The sequence below is a fragment of the Musca autumnalis genome, unplaced genomic scaffold, assembly GCF_047663935.1.
Source record: "Musca autumnalis isolate F117 unplaced genomic scaffold, ASM4766393v1 scaffold_3, whole genome shotgun sequence".
NCBI classification, from domain to species: domain Eukaryota; kingdom Metazoa; phylum Arthropoda; class Insecta; order Diptera; family Muscidae; genus Musca; species Musca autumnalis.
In genome coordinates this window covers 158,003,438-158,017,929 of record NW_027411866.1, presented here as the reverse complement: position 1 = coordinate 158,017,929, position 14,492 = coordinate 158,003,438, and the positions used below count along the sequence as shown (strand labels likewise).

Here is a 14,492-nt window from a genome sequence, read left to right as displayed (position 1 = left end):
CAATGGCCCACCTTTTTTCTTTGAACAAACTGCGTATACTTACTATCACACGTTATATTTAATGATGTTACTCATACGCTTTGGAACTAGTACCAGGAACTAGGAACTAGATGACCCAACTCTAGTATATACCCTTCATAGCCTAAAGGCTGAGGGTATAATGAACAGTAGTTTTGAGGATATCAATAGAAATGCTGATAAATGCTTTCAAACAGGAATCTGTAATCTATCAGTGTTCAACTCACGTTTAAAGAATCTATTACTTTTTGGTGAGTTCATTATTAGGGAGTATGGGTATCATCAGAAACCCACTACTCACAACAAATGTTTTGCGTTCTCTTCGGTATTAGATAGATATATCGATGAATATAATAATCGCAATTGTCATACCAATCAGTTCTGTAACAATTGTAGGGCAGCTACATGAACAATATCAACTTGGTCTATTAGGTGAACTGCCTTGAAGTCAGGCCTTTCATGCCTCTTTCATGTGACTCAACTCAAACCTGAAAAATAGATTTCTCAAGTACTCCAACATCCTCTTTTCATCCACAATTCACTGATAGAACCAGCTAATAGTTCTAACAGGTGAGCTGCCTTGTCAGTCCTAACTTTTTTTATGTGGTTCAGATCAAGCCTGAAACTATAATTTTCTCAAGTACTCCAAATATCTCTTTTCGATAGCGACCTTCAATTCATAATTGAGTTTGAACGTTCATTGTTAAAAAACATTCCACATAGATTCTTTCCCCATATCTCAGCATAACATTAATTACCAAAAATTATGAAAAGCTGCAGAGTTTGCATTTAAAGTCCAAGAATATCCCAAATTTGATTTCAAAGATCTGATAATTTAATTATTAAATATTAAAAATATATATTTATAAATTTTAAAAACACTTTTGTTTTCTTATTACAGATTGAAACCTCTAACAAAAATATCTCTACGCCAACATCTTTACTTCTGTCTAACTATCTCTCTACACACTTTGCTAAATAAACTAAAATAAGCCGGAGAAATCTATATAGTCTGGAAAAGGAGAAAGTGCAATAACACCAATAAAAAATAAAGAAAGAAACGCTTTGTATTAATTTTTAAGCAACGAAACCAAAGAGTTTGGGTGTATATAAACCCCAAACAAACCATAGAGGAAAGGGCTTAACCAATTCTATTGGGGATAATTGGGCCCTTTCATTAAGCTACTAATAATTCACCACACTCTAACAAAAAAATCTAACATCCAACCATGAACGTTACCACAATATCAACAGTTTCAAATGCCACACAAGCCGCAGTGGAGAGTATACAAAATCATGGCCAAAAACATCAGACCACATATAAAATCGAAATGCTCGACGATAGTATGGCCTCAGATGATGACGATGATGATTTGATTAGCAGTGATGGCAGTATATTTGATGAAAATGAATTAGCTGCCGTACAAGATGATTTGGCTAATCAATTGGCTGCTGCCGGACCTGTGGGAGTTGCAGCCGCTGCTGCCATAGCATCATCGAAGAAGCGCAAAAGGCAACATTCGTTCGAAACGAATCCGTCGGTGCGTAAACGACAACAGAATAGACTGCTACGCAAATTGCGTGGCATAATCTATGAGTTTACAGGACGTGTTGGTAAACAGGCAGTGGTCTTGGTTGCCACTCCCGGTAAACCCAATACAAGTTATAAGGTATTTGGTGCTAAACCTCTGGAAGATGTTGTACGTAATCTTAAGAATATTGTTATGGATGAATTGGAAAATGCTTTAGCCCAGCAGGCACCACCCCCACCACAAGAAGATCCATCGCTATTTGAATTGCCACCTCTGATTATTGATGGTATACCAACACCGGTAGAAAAAATGACCCAAGCCCAGCTGAGAGCTTTTATACCACTGATGTTGAAATATTCAACTGGCCGGGGTAAACCTGGTTGGGGTCGTGAAGCCACAAGACCACCATGGTGGCCGAAAGAATTACCATGGGCTAATGTGCGCATGGATGCAAGATCAGAAGATGATAAACAAAAGGTAATGTATATTAGGGTTTTGTTTCTTGATGTCAATATGAAAATGAAAACGAACGAAAGAGAACCAAACTTTATGGATGACTGTTTCTCTAAGACGATTTGAATTCAAATTCGTTCGAATACTAATAAACACCTGTTATTTAAAAAAAATTGTTTGACATTAAAAAAAAAAAATCAATCAACTATTTTTCAATAACCAAATGTTTGGGAGTAGTTCGAACGAATTTGAATTCGATTCGTGTTAGTGAAACAGGCCATTAGTTTTTTGTAATTTTAGAGTTATTGCATTTATTAGAATAAGGGCCATTATTACACATACATATGTGTTCTTTTACTATCTGATGGATTTGAAAACGCAAAATAAACTAATTTGGAGACATTAAAAGTTAATGCCAAGAAGCTCCTCCTTGAAATTCAACCATCACTTTCAACTTTAAGTTAACCGGAATGCTGTAAATCTGTTCGGAAAATCCAAACTATAACAAAAGAGGACTTATAATAATGGGGGTTAATGTAATAAGTTTTTACTTCGTTTTCATTTTTTATTTACCTTAAAGAAACAGACACTAATTTTTTTCTTGAATTTTAATTTTTTGAATCTATTGTAATTTTTCGTTTTTTTACTTTAGATTTCCTGGACCCATGCATTACGTAAAATTGTCATCAACTGTTATAAATATCATGGCCGCGAAGATTTGTTACCCACATTTGCCGATGAAGATGATAAAGTCTCACAATTGATCTCACACGAAGAAGAAGAGGAGGAAGAAGAGGTGATTGTACAGCCTGTCAATAATAACAATAATACTACCACTACTATACAAACTGTAACAAATGCTCCAACTAATCATGCAACAACAACTAATGTAAGGGTAAATATTAACTTTTTTACTATTACACACAACTTGTTTTGGGTAAGAATTATAAAGAAAAAACGGGGGAATGTAAAATGATAACAAGTCTGCGAAATTAAAGTGGAATTGTTCGCACGTGGGCGAGGTCCCAGTTAAAATTGGACAATATTTTTGCATGTAAATATTGTAGCTAATTTTGCTTGTGGACCATTAAGAAAGAAGTGTATCGCAACTTCGCAGCCTTGTGGGGTTTGAACTGGATTCAATATGTTGTTGGATGTGTATTAGTACTAGTTGACTTCAATTTTTATACTTCTTATACCCTCAGCCTTTAGGCTAACGAAGGTATACATACTTTCATACGTATGTTTGTTAGTTTAAGTTCGGAGATGGCTCAATCGGTCCACCCCTTCGGGTACCTCCTCTACAAAAGTTCAAAACTTTTTGCTAAAATGGTGCGCACGATAACTCTCGAAGACAGAACCGTTATGGTCCATACTTTCCAGTATTCGGTTCCAATATTCGGATACATCACACACTAAAATTTCGAAAAAGTTCAGTTTAAGACCTGCTCTTGAATCTCTTTGATTTTTGTTGTAACAATTTGTATTCGCTGCCCCTATTACTACAGTACAATTTTTTCAGTGGCAAGTCCAGACTTCCTGAGAAAATAGCCCGAAAGGTGTAAAGAAATCCATATGGCACCATGTATAGCGGAAGAGGATACCTTTCTTCAGATAGTTTTCTCTTCACATTCTGTAACAGGCTAGGAGAGACGGAAGAGGATGACTTTCCTCACATTATGTAAAAGGCTAGGAGTCTACAAAACAAGGTCAAGGTATCAGGCACAACTGTTTTTGTGGACTGTCTGAAAAATAGCACTGCCTTATTCACAACAGATCTTTCCATAGCAATATTCTCCGTTTTGGTTCCACCAGAGAATAGTCGCACAGTTTGTAAATAGTATTGATTATCAAAGTCTGTCGTATTCACATTCACCCATGAGATAGGATCACTTTTCCCAGATGGGCGCCTTTTCCTAACAACTCATAACCTTATTGAATCAGTTATAAAGATATCCTTCTGACTTTATCTTTCAATCAGTAATGTTTCTTCCCCACTTCCCCGCTGCTCTATGGTTCGTTATCCACAAATTATCATATGTATTAACTTCTGTATCAGACAACGAATGTAAACAATCGTGAGATCTATAACCATACCATTCTGTACCAACTTTTTGGATGAGGTGAAAATAGAATTTTCAGCTAGGGCAATTAATCGAGTATGCCCGAAATTAGTCATATAGTTGGTACACCAATTTTTACTGCACCAATTGACTTCCTAGTATTTATTTTCTTTGAGCTATCATCACCCCGAAGATGTTCATATGAAAATGAGGACAAGTTTGCTCAAACAGTTGTTTGGGGTTAGATGGGTATCGTCACTGGGCCGAATCGTTTTTATAAGGAATTTGGTTTTGTAGGCACATCATCAGAATGGATAATTATCCTTCGATTACCTTCTACTCACAATTAATGATACTCGCTGATGTTCCGTTTGCTTTGAGGCTTATAAATGATTTGAATGAAAGTATTAGATGGGTTAATAAGCAAGCTGTCTTGGTATATGGGTGAGACGCATTACCAGTGGTCTTCTAGGAAAACAACAACGACATGCTGGCCGTGACCTTGTTTGCGTCTTCGCCACTATATTTTCATATGAAGCTGAAGGCCGGGCTGTTATGGACATATATTGGACAGATATCATCACTGGACCATATTATTTAACAGTAGGCTTGATCTTCATTCTAATGATTCTTTCTAGCCTTGCCTTTGAAATACGCCTTAAAAATGATTGGAGACAGAAGATTATTTAGCGTAATCAGACCAATTAGACATTAGAGTAGTCTTTAAAGTTCATTCTAAGCCTATACAATTTTGTTGAGACAATTTTCAGAAATATTTTCGAATTCGGAAGAAATCTACAAATGCAAAAGCTTTATGAATCTCTCTTTTCCTTGCCTTATCTCTTTCACCATATACTAAATCCGCTGATAGAGGATTTTATGATAATTTTCTATACTTGGCTGCCACTGGCTTTGAATGCTTCCTTTCGACATTTATTGTAGATGTCTAAGCTAAAGAAGCAATTAGTGCCTTTTATGTCTGAATTCCCATGTAAAAGCCCACCATCCAAAACAAACCTAGTCGTTTCCTCCTAATCTTTCCCTTTTTTCTCACTAAATCGGCATGTCTTTCACAAATATACGATATTCACATGTCTTGGGGGAATAGTACGGTCGATTAGTCCAAAACGTATTGGTAAATAAGAACACTTTTCCCTTTAATCGAATTTTCCGAAATTGTCAAAAATGTCCTTGGTAAGACGAACCTAGCGAAAAGCCCTTTTCTCGGTAGAGAAAGCGTTAAGCTTTCCCAATCTCTGCCTGAAATGAGAAACGTCTCTCGGATCAAGTCAATTGAGTTCCTTCTGAAGTTTTGGTTCGGACCTAAAACATGACAAACCTGATGTTATTTGAATGGAACACATCTGTATTTGATTAAGACCAAGATACCCACTGTTGACTTATTTTTCCATAAAATAGCAATTATTTGCCCGCCCGGCATTGCCTGATTTAAAACGTACAGAGTCAGTATAAAGTTTCCTGTCACCAACTTGACATACCGCCGTTTGGAAACATCATATGGGGTAACTGAAGGTCATTTGTGGTACACAAGACCTCGCTTTGAGACTTCATTCGTGTATACGTCAAATGATATGTCGTCTGAAATCCATTGGATTTCACTTGACGTTTAAGCAATGGAATTGACACTTGAAATCGAGTGGATTTCGTAAATGCCGGCCTAGAATAATTGTTTTATGCCGTACCCAATAGAATGGAGGATATATTTAGTCTGTTTTTCCCATTTGTGATGAATTGAAATAATTATTTGCGATATATTCTTGATCAGCGTAAAATTCTATGTTGATTTAGTCAGGTGCGCCCGTCCGTTTGTTGTTGTAATCTTCCGAATGGTTTGGGGTAGGGGACACATGTTTATTTAGTCTGAACTTTGATCAAGTTCGAAGATGGGCTACATCGACCTACGTTTTGTTACAGCCCTTTTATAACGCTACCCCCGATTTCAGTTATTTTGACTGCTTTAGCTAAATTTTCTAGCCTAATTAGACCAAATAGCTATAATATGGCATTTAGGGTTCCTAGTGTTTAAGTAAATTTTCCACTTAAAATTGTGGGTATAAGAAAAAATAGTGTGTTTTTACCCTGGAACCAATCTCCGAACTATACATGATTTTCCATAGAAAATATTGATTCGCATTGCGTCGTTTCACTTTGAGTCGTGTTTTTTGGGACGTATCAATGACGCAAAGCGAGGTCTTGGTGTATTTCAACATAATTTTCTGTAAAGAAGCCGAAAAAGTCTTGGAGGGCTTATATCACGTTTTAAAATCCGCCTGATATTTTCTAATATATGGAAAGATAAAAACAATGTTTTCTCTAAAATTTCCCTTCACATTCGTCTAGTTTTTTTTTTTTAATTTAGTATTTATTTTTATGCCTTTTGCTCATAACCTCAAACTTTAATGCTTATCTGCCTGTGGTAACCACACAAAATTTCTGCTCAACATTTCCCACAATATTCATAAACAACTTCCCTAAATCGTTTTTTTAGCAACAAGTAAATGTGGTTAAGATAAATAGTTCGGGTACAGTTATAACCACAACAAATCCCCACAATCCCAATAATCCGGGACCGACAATTATACAGAGTACCAATGATCAACATATAACAACAACAGCCAGATTGCCAGCATCTACAAAAATAGAATTGTGCCCGGCGCCGATACAACAGATTACAACACATCATCAACAGCAGCAGCAACAACAACATCAGCAACAACAACAGCAACATCATCAGCAACAACAGCAGCAACATCATCAGCAACAACAGCAGCAGCAACAGCATCATCAACAGCAGCAACAACATCATCAGCAGCAGCAGCAACAACATCATCAACAACAACAACAGCAACATCATCAACAGCAGCAGCAACAACATCAACAAATTCACACAACAACGAATGCCGCTCAGACCATAACAAATGCCCAAGTTTGCATAGAACCCATGACATTGGGAGATGTTGATGTTCGTACAAAATTTAAATTCGAATTTCGAAACGTTTCTTTTGAGTTTCAGTTTAAAAAGTTTGTCAATGATTTTTTGTGAATTTCAAGTTGTTGTTATTTTGCAATTTCGAAAGTAAAGGCCTGTTCAAGGCGAATTTATGAAGGTGATACAAAATGTGAATTCAGGCCTTCATTAGCTTCATTGGTGGATTTTTGTCAAAAAAAACGTTTGACAGAAAATGAAGACTTAAAGCCTGGGTACATAAGCTGCCTCGCCTGTTTGCCTTGCTTTCCTGCTTCATTTGTGACATAAAAATAAAAGAATAAAGGAAGGAGGCCGAGCAAATTTCGAACTGGTTTGCCCTTTTCTTTTTTATTCTTTTATCAGAAGCAAGTAAGGCAACCAGGCGAGGCAGCTTATGTACGTAGGCCTAAAGGCCTGAACTCACCTTCTGGATAACCTTATTAAATTAATCTTTAGCCTGTTTCTAGAAAAAAAAATCGACACAAAATTCGTTCGAATTAATACAAAAACTTCCATGAGTTTGGTGGTAAATTGAATGAATTTTGATTCGATTCGCCTTTTAGAAATTGGCCATAAATATTTCTCAGGTGAATGGATACTTTAAAGAAATTTCTTAGGTACATTTAGGTCCATTCAATGAGTGCTATACTAAAAATGTAAAATTTCAATCGAATCCTTTCATCCGTTCTTGAGGACGGTACAAAAAAGATTTATTTCTTCGAAATTGAAAAGATGACTACAACGAGAAATTCTCAAAAAAATGTTGACAAAAAAGTTGTTTTCACCTCTTTGCTTTATTTTGTTATTACTTTTTGTTTATTTATGGAGTTTTTTCTTCGATGTTTTTTCGTTGTATGGCCCCTTTTGTATTGCTTTATGTTCTTTTTTTTTAATAAATATTTTTATCAGAACTTTTGTTGTTTTTATTGCTATTGCATTTTCTTTTTGTGTTTGATTTTTTATGCTGATGATTTTCTTAACAATTTTTTTCTGCTTTGTTATGTTTTGTGCTTTATTTTACTTTATTAACTACAAGCTTGTATGTGTCATGATGTTAAAGTTTTCCCTTTTCTCTATATATCTTCTCCTTTTTATAGTATACCACACAAACGGTATTATCCACCATACAAAATGCCGATGGCACTGTTTCCCTGATACAAGTTGATCCAAATAATCCTATTATAACATTACCAGATGGTACAACAGCTCAAGTTCAGGGTGTTGCAACGGTAAGTAGTTACTATAGCCATACAAACGCATCGATAATAAAATTATTATCATCTTTTTGATCTTATTTTACTTTATTGCAGCTGCATCAAGGTGAAGGTGGTGCCACCATACAAACTGTCCAAAGTCTTGCCGATGTTAATGGTCATGAAAATATGACCGTTGATTTGACTGAAGCCACTGTTGCCCAAGATGGACAAATTTACATAACAACTGAAGATGGTCAAGGTAAGTTTTGTTAAAGTATTCAAGTATAACAAGGAAAGGAGAAATATTCGAATAGATTGGTACAGATCTTAGGCAAGTTTAACAGAAGAAGAGATAAAAGTGATACCAACAGATAAATCTGGTACACACATGATGGATCCATAGGTTAGGTTAGGAAACGTGTAGCCACTTGTGTCATCAAAAGATATAAGATAAGGAGGTAGAGTACCTTTAAGATAAAATAGTATAAAAAAACGAAGAAGCCAAAAAAGTAGGAAGAAGTAAAAGAAAGTAGTTTATATATCGTGACAGTGGGCAATATCAGATATACAGGAAGGACTGATTTATACAAAGTCGGTAAACACCCCTTCTGTGTTAATGGGTTAAAATATCCCAAGAGCATAGATATAAATTGGAAACGCAGTTTGACTCACTACAGACTTCCTGGTCTTAATCTTCTTTGGACATAATCATTCAAAACATGTTTATTTGAAAGTGGTCAAATGGGTATCGTCACGGGGCTGAATCATTTTTCCATTAGATTTGGTCTCATTGACACATCATTAGGACGGAGACATATAATTGCAGGACTAAATCATTTAACAGCAGGTTTGGTCCTGTTGACGCATAATCTGATGATTATTTTCACAGCAGGCCAATTGTAATGACTTTTCTGTATTTGAATATTTAAGATAGAGCTTTATAATTTGGTAAAACATTTTCTATTCTTTAAGGGTGTTTGTTTTGTATTGAAAATGGGCTATGTCGGTCCAGGTTTTGATATAGCCGCCATAGAACGGTACCCTCCGATTTGGGTATTTTGATGCTTTCAGCCGCATTACCCCACCGAAATGGCTGAAAATTTTCATTTACACATTTTCCAACTGATATTGGGTATTTAGTTGTTGTTGTTGTAACAGTGTTTTTTGTTATGTTTATTTGTTCGTTCCTCTGTTCAATCTGGCTCTGGGTCTATCTCCAGTTCCAGAAAAGTGGCTGCTTCGATGGGATGTAGCCACAGATCCACTGGAGATAGATGGGTAGGTTTGGCGGGGCAGTTAAAAAGGTGTTGTGTGTCGTGCGGGCCCATGCCGCATACTGGGCAGATGTCTTGCACGGCGCGATCGATTTCCGCCCAATAAGAATTTAGGCGACTGCAATATCCCGAGCGTAGTTGAGCCAAAACTACTCTAGTTTGTCGTGGCAGCTGACGCTCCTCAGCTGCGATAGATGGAGGATGTACTCCGAGTACTTTATTCAGACTATAATTGCTTAAGGCCTTGGCAACTGCGTCCGTGTGAATGCTATTCAATCCTGCTTGATATGCTTGTTGATCTAGGGGTTCTCTCCTGTATCGTTGGACCTCTCCCTCTAGAGCATGGATATCCTTCCTGATCTCCCTGAATGGGCCGGGCCTACCCACAAGATGGTGATTGGGATGGCTCACACGATAACATCTAAGCAGGTACTGCAACGAAAGCATCTCATTGTGTTGCTTTACAGGAAGAATTTTTGCCTCCTCATGTAGATGGTCCACTGAAGATTTGAGGAGGCACCCTGTCGCTGTTCTCAGGGCGGCATTCTGGCAAGTTTGAATCTTTTTCCAGTTCGAATCACACAATCTCGGGGACCAGACTGGAGCCGCATAGCTTACCACAGACCGACCTATCGCGTTATATGTGGTCAACAAGGTAAAGAATTATCTGCACCCCAAATGCTGCCGGCCAGGGACTTGAGGACCTTGTTCCTACTTTTCAACTTGTCGCAGATAGCTGGGGCGTGTGCGCACGACGTGAATGTAGTGTCGAATGTGACCCCTAAAATTTTAGGGCAGTTTGTGGTCGGAATTCTGCTACCGTCGACCACGACATTCAACTTACGTCCAAACTGCGCTGTCCATGTGGTGAACAGAGTGGCTGTAGATTTTGTGGGGGAAATCTGCATATTCCTCGAATGGAAAAAGGTGGTAAGATCAGTTAAATAGTTGTTCAGTCTCTCACAGATGTCATCAGGATAGGTACCCGACGCCAAGATCGTGCAATCATCCGCATACGTCACGATCTCAATGCCGTCTGGAGGGGGCGGAATACAGGGGAGGTAGAGGTTAAACAGTTCCGGAGATATCACCCCACCTTGGGGAACTCTATGTTTCACTCTACGGGGTTTGGACTTCTTATTCCTGAATTCCACGTACGACTGGCGTCCACACATATAGTTGACTATCCAACGTTTCAAGCTTGGCCGGAGGGTTGTCTGCTCAATGTCCTCAAACAGCGTGGAGTGCCTGACTGTATCAAAGGCTTTTGATAAGTCAAGAGCCACCATCACTGTTCTATCGCACGGCCGTCTCTGGTTGAGTCCTTTACAGATATATGTGGTAATGGCGTGCAGCGCTGTTGTCGTGCTGTGCTGCTTACGGAATCCATGTTGATGATCGGCAACTTGATAGCTATTTCTGATACTGGGGAGGATCAAGGCCTCAGGTGTCTTTGCTACGGGCGACAAAAGCGAAATCGGTCTGTACGATTCACTTTTGCTGGCATCCTTGCCTGGCTTCCGCAGTGGGACCACCCTGCCCATTTTCCAGACTTCGGGAACAACGAGGGTGGCTAGCGACAAGTTGAAGACTTTGGTGAGATACTCGACTCCCGGCTCATCCAGCTGCTTCAACATTACCATGGAGATTCCTTCAGGGCCCAACGCTTTGGATGATTTAGCGTTCCTGATGGCATTGGCAACATCATCCATTGTAAATTGTGGTGGTTCATCCTCGGCAGGAAGAGATCTGATGCGACGTAATACTCATCTCTTCGCCCTGTCACTCTCGGGATGCTCGACAAACTGTCGATTGAAATTACTTGCGCACCTCTTCGGGTCAGTCAACGTAACGTCGCCAAACGTGACTGAGGTCCTATCTTCCCTTCTTCCAGGGTTCGAGAGTGACTTAACCGTTGCCCACAATTCACCTATACCGGCTCCAATGTTGCAGCTCTTCAGATGATTTAACCATTTGTTCCGCTTATGCTCGCCGACCAGCCTGTTAACTTCCAGTGTCAGCTCCCTGACTCTGGGGTCATTGGGGTTGATACGACGAAGCTCATCACGCTCGTTTGCTAATCCCGTCGCCTCTGCTGGGAAATTTGGTCTTACTTCGGGTATTCGACCAGCAGGGATATGGCGAGCGGCTGCAGCAGCGATGATGTCCCGGAACGTCCTTTCCGCTACCCGAACATCAGAAGGATTGGGCAATTCTCTGAAGCGGTGATTGGTGAACTCTCTGAAACTCGGCCAATCAGCTTTTTTATGATTGACGAACGTGCGGCGTTCAGAGGTGATGAAGTCGGGTGGTCTGCTAATGGAGACAATTATGGGGAATGGTCTGATCCAAGGGAAATGACGGGTTGCCAGGTAACGTCATTTGTCAGACCAGGTGACACGATGGTTATGTCAGGCGAACTGTGACACTCTCCTCTAATTCTGGTAGGGGCGTAGAGTAAAAAAGTAAAACGTAGAGCTATCAATCTGCTCAGCCAGCGCTGTACCTCTCTGGTCGTTTCCGAGGGCCGAATGCCACATCTCATGATGAGCATTAAAATCCCCCAGGACGATTATGACCTTGCAAGAGCGGGCTAATGTCAGGCCTATAATCAGGGATACAGCTATTTCTCGGCGGGATGTATACATTTAGCAACTCTATCTCGGCAGCTCCACACCTGACTGCTACCCCCATACATTCCATGTATGGGTCATTAGAGACAGGCTCAAGCGAGATAGATTGGACAGACTGGTGCAATAGGAAAGCCAATCCCCCACCTCCACTTCTGGTGCCATCTTTCCTCAGAACATTGTAACCATCACAATGCTCTAAGCTGTGGTTGTTGTTCAGCTTGGTTTCCTGCACCGCCGCGACCTTGATGTTCTTCCGACTCATAAAATCTACTATCTCCTCGATCTTACCTCGGAGTCCATTGCAATTCAATTGCAAAAAGGCTGCATTTTCGGGGATTGGGACAACAACGGCTGGTGTTAAAGGCTGCGTGTGCGGTTGTTGTCGAGGGGACTGCGGGGGAGTTTCGTAATCAGACGACGAGGGAGTCTCGTAATCCGACGACGACTCACTGGGAACTGTGTTCACACAGCATGCAGCAACATAGTCCCTGTCGTAGTCCCTCACGTGGACGAGTCCAGAGCAACCCCTTAGATGCACCCACTCCTGACATCTATTGCATCTCACCGAAGGTTGGATGTGGGTGAAGATGCGAATGTGACAAACTGAGCACAGATATATTGGTCCTGGGTTTTCTTCCGTCCCGGCTCGGACCAATAGAATTCGGAGCAGGCATTCCGGGATATGCTGCTCCCAACACAGAAAAACGAAACAAATACGAACATGTACACACTGAGGTGGCAGCCGCTGGCCGGAACATTGGTTTTGTGTTGTTCCGGTACGAAAGAACCCGCTGCCGTGGGATTGTGGGTATTTAGTCTTCGTTGGCGGTGTAAAATATTCCCGCAGAAAATGGTCGGTACAAGTCCACGTTTTTGTATATCCCCCATAGAGCGGTACAACCCAAATGTCGGTATTCGGAAGCATTTAGCCTCATTATCCTAACGAAATGATTAGAATTTGGTATATATAGTCATCGTTGACAGTGTGAAACATTCTTGCAAAGAATGGTAAATACAGGTCTACGTTTTCATATAGCCCCCACAGAACGGTACCCAATGTTCGGTCGTTTGAAGGTATTAACCACCTTTTTCAACCGAAGTAGCTGAGCGAACTATAACCTTATTTTAAGGGTTTCAAACATTACTACTGAGAATTGTCGGTAAAGGTCCACGTTTTGATAAAGTCCCCATAGAGCGGTACCTCCTGATTTTCGGTATTCTGGAGGTTTTAGCCAAATTTAAAATTTGGTATGTATAGTCTTCGCTAATAGAATAAAACATTCGCGCAAAAGTACAGGTCTACGTTTTGATATAGCGCCCATTAAATGGTACCTTCTGATTTTCGGTGTTGTGAAGGTTTTAGCTAAATTATCCAACGCAAATATCTAAAATTTGATATTTAGTTAGGGTTATAAAATATTGCTGCAAGGAAACGAGTCCGCCCGATTTTCGATATTTTTAAGGTTGAAGCCACATTATCTAACCGAAAATTTGGTATTTAGCTTCCCCCGTCCCTCCTCCCTGGATACGTCGATGTCGCCATTCTACATATCGTCACCATAAATGCCGGAAGACGTAACCGACATGAAAATCGAAATTCGTTTTTTGGTGGAATCTGATACATTAAGCTAAAATACATGCTCTGGCAAAATTTCAAAGTTCTTCGTTTAAAAATAGCGATCCTATTCAAGAAATGCCAAAAGACGTAACAGCATACTGTAATTTTCATAAAACACAAAAGGCGTAACCCACATTATTTCAATATTAAACAGCAGTACAAACAATTTAGTCTTTGATTTTTGCAGCAATTATAATGCCAGAGGGAGGGTATTTTGAGCTGATTACGGAAATGTATAATTTCCTTTGGGGCGGATCCGGTTATCCGGTTATTTGATCCGAAAGTCCGGATTCAAAAACCGGGTTAGACCCGGTTTTACTGAACCTATTACTACAAAGTTGGTGTCGTTTGGAAGCTTATAGAAATACATATCACATGGCGTGGTTATTTTAACCGGCTCCTCTCTTATGCGGCTTATTTCCCTATATGTTTAATTCGACTCTTATGCGGCTTATTTCCCTGTATGTTTAATTTGACTCTCAGATGACGATATCTCATTACTGGGGATTCCGTTTTAAAAATTATAAAGGCCATTCTTGTTGCAAATTTTTAAAGCTACCACTTTTACTTTAGGCGGTTTTTGTAACTCGAATAACTTTTTGCCCTAAAATTCAGATTTGTGGGAATTTTGGATATTTCCCATTATACGCAGGTCATAGCCAAAACCCAGGTTTGGTAACATGTCGAAAGTTTTAATAAGAAAGTGATTAAAGTGT

General features: G+C 39.5%; 1 protein-coding gene across 13 annotated transcripts in view; it reads left to right on the top strand.

The window, feature by feature from the left end:
- The window catches only part of ewg (DNA-binding protein Ewg), an 80,210-nt gene that overhangs the window by 43,265 nt on the left and 22,453 nt on the right, over window positions 1-14,492 (top strand). For 4 of the 13 annotated variants that reach the window (XM_073975108.1, XM_073975096.1, XM_073975099.1 and 1 more), the window contains exons 2-6: window positions 920-2,027; window positions 2,656-2,898; window positions 6,576-7,049; window positions 8,153-8,284; window positions 8,366-8,510. In XM_073975108.1, the coding sequence (XP_073831209.1) occupies window positions 1,248-2,027; window positions 2,656-2,898; window positions 6,576-7,049; window positions 8,153-8,284; window positions 8,366-8,510 (1,774 nt within the window). In that variant the 5' untranslated portion in view covers window positions 920-1,247. The remainder of the gene's footprint in view (window positions 1-919; window positions 2,028-2,655; window positions 2,899-6,575; window positions 7,050-8,152; window positions 8,285-8,365; window positions 8,511-14,492) is intronic. The other 9 variants (XM_073975109.1, XM_073975100.1, XM_073975101.1 and 6 more) reach the window with 4 other exon arrangements.